We start from the raw sequence: 12,013 nt of genomic DNA, 5'->3' as shown, positions 1-12,013 counted from the left end.
TTACTTAGACTAACAGTTGTACTGTGACACTTGTTACATCACATGGTTAAGGTGAATCTGAGCATTTATGTGTTCATGTTCTGCAGTAACAATATCACCCTTCATGAGTAGAGGTACTCTCAATGAGCCAAAGCAGGCCCACAGAGTCTGTGTTGGAGTGTAAGAACTAGATAAATAATGAATTAGAGCAATATAAGAGGGGCTAGTATTGTTTTTTTTTATTCATGTGCTACTTTTAAATCATAATTTTATCAAAACAGAAGAACATGGAGTTTTGAAATTTGACAAAATTAAAAGTATGCTAGAGTTTGTTATATTCTGAACTTCAGATCTAGCAGCACTTTTTTTGAAGGTACCATTTAATTTTGGTTTAGAAAATCTGCATTTCCAATGTTTTCCAATAGGTGGCAATGTATTTACTGACAACAACTCTTTACCCTGGGTAGTCCAGTGATACACTGGTTAGCCTGCTGCCTCACAGGTCCAGGGTACTGGGTTCAAATACCACTCACTTTAGGTGTATAGGCTGTTATGCTCTCCCTATGCCCGTGTGTGTGTGTGTTTAAAGTCCTTGTTTTCTTCCCACATCCCAAAGACATTCTTGTTAGGCTGACTGATTACTCTAAATTTAATCCTGTATAAGCGAGTGTGTGTACAGCCATCAGTTTTCTATGAAACAGGTATACTGAGCACATTTGATCAAATTGCATGGCCCTAGTAAGTTAAACTGACTTGTAACTTTCCTCCCTCCATTCTGGTAAACATGACAGGGCAATTAACAATTAGTACTGCTAGACTGGGGGACAGGTTGTTTGTTTTTGTTTTTTTTTTTTTAATTAAATAAACCACCAGGCTCTTAGACAAACGCTCATAATGACAAGTGCATGCAGCAGCAGTAGTAGTACTGTCATGTATTTACAGTATACAGTGATATTCTTAGGTGTTCCCTTGCATATATCATCTCACGGTTTATTTAACATATTGTTTTTAATTAACTGTCTGCTGTTGATATTGTACTACTGTCACTAATCTATGGGAATGCCACAGTGTGAATTTCATTGCAGTGAGCCGATGTGAACCTGCAACAACATTCAAGTTCTAATAGTTAATAAATGCATAGCTATGGGAAAGAAGATGACTTGTTAAACTGGCCATTGTGTTTGTGTGTGTGTGTGTGTGGTGTTTGCCCTGAGATGGGCTAGCAGCCTGTTCTGGGATTGTTCCTGCCTTGTGCCCTGTGCTTGCTGGGATAGGCTGAAGCTTCCCTGTGATCCTGCTCAAAACATCATACTACTTTCCATAGATACTTGCAGGGGTATATATGTATGATTAATTAATATATATATATATATTGTAAAAGGCGCTATATAGCGCCCGACCCGGCACAGACCACGCAGAGGCAACGTGTACAAAACACACAGGCTTTTATTAGTTTTTTCAGCTGTGTGACACGTCTTCCCCGTGCCACACAGCCCAAACACAGTCCCAAAAGTACAAAGCCACAAACTCACTTCTCCACCTTCTCTTCCACCACTCCTCCGCAAGCTTAGTCCTCCTCCTCCCAACCCTGGCTCTCTGAGTGGTGGTGGCTGGGGCCTTTTATAGCCCACCCGGAAGCATTCCAGGTGAATAACCACCTGGTCCTAATTGAACTTCCGGGTGGGGCTGAAAACTCGTCCAGCCAGGCTGTGGGAAGCAGGCAGCTCCCCCTAGCGGCCATGCTGGGCCCCAACCAAGCTGTGGAGGACTCCATCTCCCATGGAGCCCTGCGGGCGGTTGGGGAATCATCGTCGGCCAGGGAGGCTGCCACCAAGCGTCCCGGGAGGTATTGGACTGCCCATGGCGAATCCCCCGGGACAGAAGCAGCAGGGGCGTCCCTGCCGGGCATGGGACCCGGCTGTCCGTCACAATATATATATATACACACACACACACACAGTGGGATGCAAAAGTTTGGGCAACCTTGTTAATACTCATTATTTTCCTGTATAAATCGTTGGTTGTTACGATAAAAAATGTCAGTTAAATATATCATATAGGAGACACACACAGTGATATTTGAGAAGTGAAATGAAGTTTATTGGATTTACAGAAAGTGTGCAATAATTGTTCAAACAAAATCAGGCAGGTGCATAAATTTGGGCACCACAAAAAAGAAATGCAATCAATATTTAGTAGATCCGCCTTTTGCAGAAATTACAGCCTCTAAACACTTCCTGTAGGTTCCAATGAGAGTCTGGATTGTGGTTGAAGGTATTTTGGACCATTCCTCTTTACAAAACATCTCTAGTTCATTCAGGTTTGATGGCTTCCGAGCATGGACAGCTCTCTTTAACTCACACCACAGATTTTCAATTATATTCAGGTCTGGGGACTCAGATGGCCATTCCAGAACGTTGTACTTGTTCCTCTGCATGAATGCCTTAGTGGATTTTGAGCAGTGTTTGGGTCGTTGTCTTGTTGAAAGATCCAGCCCTGGCGCAGCTTCAGCTTTGTCACTGATTCCTGGACATTGGTCTCCAGAATCTGCTGATACTGAGTGGAATCCATGCGTCCCTCAACTTTGACAAGATTCCCAGTCCCTGCACTGGCCACACAGCCCCACAGCATGATGGAACCACCACCATATTTTACTGTAGGTAGCAGGTGTTTTTCTTGGAATGCTGTGTTCTTTTTCCTCCATGCATTAAGCCCCTTGTTATGCCCAAATAACTCAATTTTAGTTTCATCAGTCCACAGCACCTTATTCCAAAATGAAGCTGGCTTGTCCAAATGTGCTTGAGCATACCTTAAGCGGCTCTGTTTGTGCTATGGGTGGAGAAAAGGCTTCCTCTGCATCACTCTCGCATACAGCATCTCCTTGTGTAAAGTGCGAATGGTTGAACGATGCACAGTGACTCCATCTGCTGCAAGATGATGTTGTAGGTCTTTGTTGCTGGTCTGTGGGTTGACTCTGACTGTTCTCACCATTCGCCGCTTCTGTCTATCCGAAATCTTTCTTGGTCTGCCACTTTGAGCCTTAACTTGAACTGAGCCTGTGGTCTTCCATTTCCTCAATATGTTCCTAACTGTGGAAACAGACAGCTTAAATCTCTGGGACAGCTTTCTGTATCCTTCCCTAAACCATGATGGTGAACAATCTTTGTCTTCAGGTCATTTGAGAGTTGTTTTGTGACCCCCATGTTGCTACTCTTCAGAGAAAATTAAAGGAGGAGGGAAACTTACAATTGACCCCTTAAATACTCTTTCTCATTATAGGATTCACCTGTGTATGTAGGTCAGGGGTCACTGAGCTTACCAAGCCAATTTGAGTTCCAATAATTAGTTCTAAAAGTTTTGGAATCAATAAAATGACAACGGGGCCCAAATTTATGAACCTGCCTGATTTTGTTTGAACAATTATTGCACACTTTCTGTAAATCCAATAAACTTCATTTCACTTCTCAAATATCACTGTGTGTGTCTCCTATATGATATATTTAACTGACATTTTTTATCGTAACAACCAACGATTTATACAGGAAAATAATGACTATTAACAAGGTTGCCCAAACTTTTGCATCCCACTATATATATATATATATATATATATATATATATATATATATATATATATATATATATATATATATATATATATATATATATACCCTAACCCTAAGCCTAAAAGATTTTATGTGATGTTTTTATGTCATTTTTTTGTCATGCTTTAAATCAGGCTTATTTTAAAACCTACATATATATATTCAGTATCATTCTTTTCAGAATTTATCAAACTTTAATGTGATGATGTTAGATTTTCAGATTCTTATTCTGTTTTTAAATTATAAACTAAAAAATATCAAGAACTCACGTCTCACGAGATGAGACTTTGTGCCAAGAGATTTAACCACGCCCAAGGCCGGAAATAAAAGACAAAGACTATGACAGCTGCTGCACAGGCTTTTAAATGTTTGAAGCAGCATGCGAGATGTAGATCACACAGCACGGCAGCAGCAACAAGCCAGCAGCTGATCAAGCAAAGAGGAGGTAAAAAAAAAAAAAAAACTGTATTTGTTTCCCAATGTATCACCGTTTAAGAGAGGGTTTTGGAGGAGCAACCGCGTCTCCTTGGGGTGCATTCAGCCCCCCTCTTCACAACGCGAGCGGTGGAGACGCAAAGTGGCTGGCATATAGCGCAGGCCTTGGTTGGTGAGCAAAGCGAGCAGGGGGCAAACCCCCTAATATACAGTATATATATATATATATATGTACACACATAAAATATGCTCATTGTACAATACATCAGAAAAGTGTGCTGGGGTCAAAATTTCAACTTTGAGTTATCTGCACACTCACAAATTTTACGCAATTCAGACCACTCTTTGACCACGCTCAGAGTAATACCTATGTGTGAGTGTGTTGTTATTTCAGAATGCATATCAAAATACTCAAGCTGAATGAAACTTGGCAGAGATGGCTTTGTACACTGCTTGAAATCTAGTTTTCACTAAACTCCTTTAGTATATTTTGTTCTATAGAAAAGATTTTTGCATTTTTGGCTACTTTTCTGCCCCAACTACAGCAGACTTGGAAACGAGAATATACATTTTTAAGAAATTATTTTTCCCAAATTCATTACCTTCAGTATAACTGTTTATTTTACTGTTAAACATCACAGTTTTATGTAGGGAAAGATTTTTCTGTTAAAATGGATCACCACTGCCACCATGTTTGCTGAAAGCATGTGTAAGCCCCTGAAGTCAAAAGAAAATCACCATTATACATCTGAAAAATAAAAGTTGAAGTCGACAGCTTGTAAAAAGTAGTAAATACAGTTCCTTTTCTAACTTTCTTCTAGAGGTTTCAAATTATGCAACTAGCAAGTGCAGTCACGCTTCTCACCAGTAAGGACACGCTCAACATCCCAAGGTTTTTTGTTTTTTTTTCCTCCCAAGTAGCATGAGAACAATTTGTCTAAGTTGTGGTATCATGAGACTCCTAGGTGGTTGAGTACAATGCCCAGCAGGTGGTAAAAATGGTGGTAAGAATGTGGTAGGGCCCACCCATCCGAGATTATTCTGGATCAAGGCCAAACAGCCTGTCAGCAAAAGGAATTTGGAAAAAAATTGAGTCACTTTGGCTAAAATGACTGAATTTTATTCTCAAGTTTGAGGAATGAGTATAGTTCACCTTATCTATACATTCTTTTCTAAATGAATATTTTAGTGAATATGAATTAGCGTGGGTTTTGATTAGGCTCCCCGCAATTCCAAAATGCAGGTTAAGGAAATGAATGGACTGACTGATGCATGGTTACATCTTCTAGTAAATCACAATAAAGTTTAGATGTGCTGAAGGCATTCTTTTCTAATATGTACACATCTATCCCAACATGGTTCTTAAATCAAAAGCCCACCCTAGTTAATCAAATGTCATGTGCAAGCAGTCTGTCACTTTTTTCAGTCATATGGGAATCGTATGCTGTTTTATTATATTCAGTGGCATTGGTAGATGCATTTTTGGCAGTATGTAAAACATTAAGTCTATTGTGTCTAGAAACAGCTCCCCATAACTCTTAGAAAAGAGTTTGAACCAAGAATGCCCCAATGGTAGATATAAATAAAAATGTTAATACGTGCATTTCATTTGGAGAAAAGCTTTGGTTCATGAAAATGTCACCATTGAGAAACCTTTTATTAATCTTTAATTATTATGATAAAGATCAGACATACATTTAACGTGTGGCTAACTCTTAAAAGAGATGCTGACAAAAATGCAAGATGCCACAATGTGCATGAATGCAGATACCTAAAAACAATGTAGTGTAGCCGCACAACACCTAGAAACCTATAACATCATTAATTGATGACACCATGCAAGCAAAATGTAAATAAAGCGATGAAACATAAAATTATATTCCTTACAGACTAAACATATTACTAAAAATAATAAAGCGTGTCCACAACTTGACAGGAACATTATATAGTGCCAGGCACTTTCAACAAGAATGCCAAGGAGCAGCAGTGTAAGTTCTAGGAGGCCATGAGGCCTGGTGAATCTGGTAGCTTCACAGTCAACCCTTAACATTCCATTACAGTATTCCATTCTTGCCCTGGACAGTATTCCAAGGCGGGTTTGTAAGCAGATACTCCCTGCTAAAAGCTGAAATGCCAGAGAGGATTGAAGCCGCGGTTCACTGGCAGGGTGAAGTAGTGTGGCCAGAGACTATGGAGGAAAAATGAAGATTCATTATTTTTTTTAATAGTTTATGCACTATAGTGGATAAATAGGATAGCTGTCTCATACACACACACACACTAACTGTCCAGCGATTGTTGTTGACTCTCTGTCCATTGCTGTGTGCATTTCTAACCTAAAATCAGGGCTAGATTTAATATTAAGCAAAATAAGCATGTTCTTAGGGCATCAAGGGAAGGAGGGCACCACAGAAATGTTACATTGCCATATTTACTATGGACCATATAGTACAAAACTGCAAATGGTGCCGCTGAAGCAGGTTCCACAGAAAAGGGCTCCCACATTAAATGGAAAAAAAAAGATCTTTTTTAATTATATATATTAATAATAAAATAGTAATAATAGAGGTTATTGATATAAATTAACCTTGGGAATACAACAAAATTAGACTGGTCCCTGCCACGCTGTCCACTGAGGCCCACAGAATCGTTCTTGTCTTGGTCATGTCGGCTATTCAGTTCAGTTGTCTATTGAGATAGAGTGCAGCTCATATAGATGGGGGCATCAAAATCGTTTAAGTGCTTAGGGCATCTAAAGGTCTTAATCTGACCCTGTCTAACATTTATACATATTAAGAGAAAAAGACAAACACATAGAGCTTTTGAGTAAATTACTGAGGCACAGTGGTAGTGCCTGGAGGTGGTATTGTTATAGGTACTTTTCTAACAAGATTATTAATTTATTTCAGATACAAGCCAGCATGGCAGTACCTCCAATAACAGATTAACCACTGAGTTCATTATAAAATGAAAATTGTTTGTGTCAAATGTTATCAGAGACAGGTACACATTAAATAAATAAACAAACTCCTGTCACAAACCAAGTTTAGGCTTTGAAGATCCCAGCCTGCTCAGAACCGCATTTAAAAATGACTCTCCACTGGATCACACACACATCATTCTATGCAATGTCCTTGCTTGTATCCTGTCTCTGCTGTATTGTTGCTTTCTGCTGGCAGACTAAAACTCAATTTGCACCAGCATTGCTGCCAGCACCCAGTATTGATTTCTGGTGTTGAAGGGTTACTCACAAAAATAATATAAGATGTAAACATTAAGCATGCATCCTTCCATGATCATAGCTGCCTGACCCGCATCAGCAATATGAGAGGACAACCCTGTCTGAGGAATGGGGCATCATTCGCAGGTATGTTCATGCATCAACCCTTTCTTACCTCATACTACCTAAAGTTACCAATGCATATAATATGCAGGTCTTTACATACAAATGTTGGGAGAACATGCAAACTTCACACAAACATGTCTAGCCTAGAATTCCTGCAAGTCCTCTCGAGCTGAAAGGTAGCTGCATTAACTGCTGTACCACAATGCAGCCCTTGGTTAAAATGGATTGTAACATACAATACAGAATTGCACCTCATCCATAAGGTTTCCAACCAATGAGAAAATTGCCTTTTCTCCCTATGCCTGTTATTATCCAAATGAGCTGATGTCTAGGGGATTCAACCCCTACCTCTCCTCCAAGCCCCCAAGAAGAATGACCCCTCTTTATGCTGTCAACAATGATTTGCACTCACATGTTGCGCTGGCAGAGGGACTCAATGCAAACTGCCACACGGATGCAATCCTGTGGCCTGGACTGTTGCCTTTTCTGTGATTCACTGCTTTCTGGGAAGATTAAGCAAAAAAAAAAAAATATCAGACATTTATAAGTAATCAGATACTCCCTTGATTTATATTGGGCACGAAGGTAAAACACACCTTTATTTAAAATCAGAGTTTTACATTTGCTTTTTTTCTGTTTTAATACTTTTCCTGATCGGCCACAAACTTAAATCACCTAAAAGAGAGAGTCCTTCTAGAGCAGGGGAGGATTTTCACAGAGCCAGAGCCTGAGCTACCAAATGTCTGTCGCATTATCATTCTCAAAGCAACTTAATCCAGTTTGGGATATTCTGGGTGCTAGATGCTAAGGATCCCCTGGTGATCATCAGCATGAGCTGTTCACAGTTTTAAAACATCAGTTCCACTGGATCTCGCTGTGCTTGCACTGTGTTGTGTCATTTCTGCCTGCACAGACTGATTGAGTTGGAGCCACTCAAAAAAGAGATCATCTGCCATGGAGTTCATCAGCTCAGTAGTAAATGCACAGATAGTAAAGTAAGTCACAGTCACTCTGTCCAGCCACCCACTTGCTGATCTGATCAAATGGCTGGCAGTTTAGATGCAGCATGTTTAAAAGCAGCATAATTTGCTTTTTAAAATTAAACAAAATTCTCAAACCCACTTAAAGGATAAGTTTGTTTTTTTCTGCACAATCAGAATATATATTAGTTTGCCACATGAAACTGCATTCTATAGTGAAGAATATTTTAGAAATTTAAAAAAAAGAACTATCCCACTTCTGCATTTTATAATGGAGTTTATGTGTACCGGGTCCCATTATATAGCCTTAAATCTTAATGAACTTGCTCTTTTATCTATGTTAAAAATGCTATGGAGTATTGATCCACATCTTGAGATTAACATACATATTGTAAGACAGTGTATCCATGTTGTTTATTGTAAGAAAGCAAAAATCAAAGCATTGTTGTGAGATTCAGCTGTTTTAAAAGGAGACTGGCTGTGCTCTTCACTTCACCAGCTACCACGTTCATCTTCCTCAGTGGCACCCTTTCATCCCCAAGGTATGGGTTCACCTCAGAAGGTCATTGATAAGTGCTGTTCTTAACATTGAATGTTGATGCCAAAATGTTAATTGTTGTCACTGTTCTTTAGACAAACAGACAATCACTGGAAAATGTCCGACTTGTAAGCTTATTTTATTATTTTGCAAAGATGTTGCCTGCTGCCACTTGATTGATATTGCTTGCATGTGCTTCAGTGAGAAAGAATATTGAGCAGGCACATAGCATGAAATCAAGTGACAAGAACTGAACAGACACAATAGACACTCATTCATCCATCCACCCAACTTCCAAACCCTCTTATCCAGGTCAGGGTTGTGGGGCAGCTGCAGCCTATCCCAGCAAGCACTGGACATTTGGCAGGAACAATCTCTGGGTGGGGTGCAGGTTGATCACAGGATGAACGCACAGACACACATTGGCCACTTTAGCTGTGCCAATTCACCCAGGTTTAATTAGGTAAGCTTAGTACAGATGTTTTAACAGAGGCAGAGTAGGCGGTCATTCCTGCCTCACAGTGCCAAGTTCTTCATGGAGTCTGCATGCCCACACCCATCCCCTCGCCCCCTGTGTACTTATCAATTGATTAATAGCAGCAATAGAGAATTTACTCAATCAAATATGTTGGGGCTCAGTTCTTTTATTGCCATATCCTCCACAAGAGTGACTCATCAAGCATTAAAATAATCAATATTTTGGTATGTGGTGCTTCAATCAGCTCATTGAGATCTCTGCTCTTTTCATTTTCATTTTTATTTATTTTTTTTTAATTGGGCGGACCACAGAAAAGGTGGCTTGACCCTTTCAAAAATCTAAACACACTGCAGTGTCTTCAGCTCAGTACAATGAAACTGTAATGCGCATTTATTCACCACACTGACATTCAGATTATAATAAGCTGGTGGGCTTCAGTGTTGGGTTGTCATAACGCTACACACAACAGCTGAAGAAGCAAGAAATGTATCCTTACTTCATGAAAACAGGACCAAGGATCTCTGACACAATGTATTTTCAGTTTACACGTGTGCCTCAGAAACGTCGAATGCATTGTCTTAAATTGAAACCTTTGCCGCTTCAAATGTTTGGTAAATTTTAAAGGCATTTCTTTACAAATAGCCCATTGGCTCCATTATAAAAAGTAACAGTAGACTAGATTTTTTCTTAAATTTATAAAATATGCTTCACTTTAGGACACAGTTTCATGTGGCAAACTAATATATAACATGATTATGATGAAATAAGTGACATGGAAAATACCAACCTTATCCTTTAATCCAGTTCAGGGTTGCTGGGGCACAGAGGCCTACCCAGGGAGCACAGGTTGCAAGGCCGGAAAACAGTGCCAGATAGTGTCAGTCCTTCATAGGGCCCGTGCAAGTATACACCCAAAAAGGAACACTTTTGAGTCACCAATGTACCAAACCAGCACATTTGGGGTTGTGACAGGAATTCCAGAGTACCTGGAGCCAAAACCACTAAAACATGAGAAACACATGTAAACTCCATAAGCAGGTGAGATTTGATACCAGAATGCTGGATATGTGAGGCCTAAGTGCTGCCTATCCTAAACTACATGCAGTATATCAAATTCATAGGCAAATTATTTTTGTTGGTAGATTCAGTGAGGAAAATAATGGACTTGAATTTTTATCTGTTTAACATGATTTTTTGATAGCAGTGTGCCTCATATTTTTTTCCACAATTACTTTGAAGGTATAGACGTAAAGTGCACCGATAACAATGAGTATATAAGGCACTGTATGCATAAAACCTGCATATGCAGCACTTGCTTTTGTCCCAAGAACCAAAACTCTACTTGGTACATTTATCAGAGCATTTATGACCGTGCTTTCTGAAAAGGTTTTTTGGTGGCGCAACAGCTCAGAAGATCACTCGCTAGAGAACAAGGGATGTCAAAGTCTATTCATAGAGAGATACAGTCATTTTGGCTCCAGCCACTTTCTAAATTAGTAATCAGTTATTGCCATGAGTAGAACATCCTTCTTTTGCCTTGCTGTGAACTGGCCTGTTTTTAAGGTTCAGAAAGCTTCATGGTTTCCTTTTCCCTTAACCAGCAGCCAAACAATGAGATGGAAAGTGAGCCAACAGATGGGCCGCTTACTTGATCCAATTTGCACCACCATAATAAAATAAATGAAAAGAAAAAAGTAAAAGGCTCAAGAAGTATTGATCTCCTCTGGTTCACAAACCATTTGAATGGTGCTATTCCAAAAAAAAAAAATGTCTAGCTTGGCAGAAGGAAAACAAGCTTCAATAACAGTGAGAAATGGCTTTTAATTAAGAAAATGTTTAGGGCACACATGGTGGCCTTCTAAGAACCGAGTTAGCTCATTAAATTAGCTCACTTTGCACCGACATGTCTCTTGGCTGCTGGTTAAGGAAAAGTAAAATGTGGGTTCTGAATCTTAATAAGTAAGTCAATTAAAAATTTAGGCAAAAGCAGCCCATTTCGTTAGCAAATGATTCAAGAAAATGGTTTAAACAAAAAACTGCAGCCACTGTGGCCCTCCAGGTTTTGTGTTTGACACTTGTGGTACAGAGAGAGACAGAAGAATGAAGGTTCCTCATAGATTCAAGAAGGTATACCATGGGCCAGGGTCTAAGAAGACCAGATGATCAAAGGACATGCCCTGAATCACAGAGGGAGTCAGTGAAGGTGAAGTAAATTCTTCATCTATGTTACTCTGCCATTTTAACTATTGATATACCCCACTGCCTGACAACAATTTGTTAAAATGCTAAAACAGTATTAAGTATGTTCAGGAAATGGGTGAATGATACCATCCAAGACTGTCAACATTGGATGTGGTGCTGATGAGAAACATAAGTCAAGAAGACAGAGCAGTTCATCTTACATAGACTTTGCAGTATGGTGCATCACTGCAGATCAATACACAAATGACACAATCTTGTCTCCCCCAAGTAGAAGTCAATCGTTATTTTTATGGCAAACTGGAATATAGTGCCTCTGGAAACAAAGTTTCTCCAAAGTGTGTGTTATATGACCTGGAAGGCATACACACCCAACTCCAGGGTGGATACACTGTGCTGTTCAACATGTCAACATGGAGTTCTTATTAAAAAGGGAGCCCGCCCTTTCTTGGG

At 39.6% G+C, this 12,013-nt stretch overlaps 2 protein-coding genes across 8 annotated transcripts in view; one reads left to right on the top strand and one right to left on the bottom strand.

The window, feature by feature from the left end:
* zgc:162872 (BAR_ACAPs and ArfGap_ACAP domain-containing protein) overlaps positions 1-12,013 on the top strand; it is a 213,872-nt gene that overhangs the window by 81,820 nt on the left and 120,039 nt on the right. The gene's annotated exons all lie outside the window — the stretch shown is intronic.
* si:ch1073-184j22.1 (erythroferrone) overlaps positions 1-12,013 on the bottom strand; it is a 42,581-nt gene that overhangs the window by 7,060 nt on the left and 23,508 nt on the right. For all 3 annotated transcript variants that reach the window (XM_039762844.1, XM_039762836.1, XM_039762853.1), the window contains one exon: positions 7,778-7,868. In XM_039762844.1, the coding sequence (XP_039618778.1) occupies positions 7,778-7,868 (91 nt within the window). The remainder of the gene's footprint in view (positions 1-7,777; positions 7,869-12,013) is intronic.

The sequence above is a fragment of the Polypterus senegalus genome, chromosome 1 (genome assembly GCF_016835505.1).
Source record: "Polypterus senegalus isolate Bchr_013 chromosome 1, ASM1683550v1, whole genome shotgun sequence".
NCBI lineage: Eukaryota > Metazoa > Chordata > Cladistia > Polypteriformes > Polypteridae > Polypterus > Polypterus senegalus.
The sequence above is the reverse complement of the archived record's forward strand: the minus strand, read 5'-3'. Positions and strand labels throughout refer to the sequence as shown.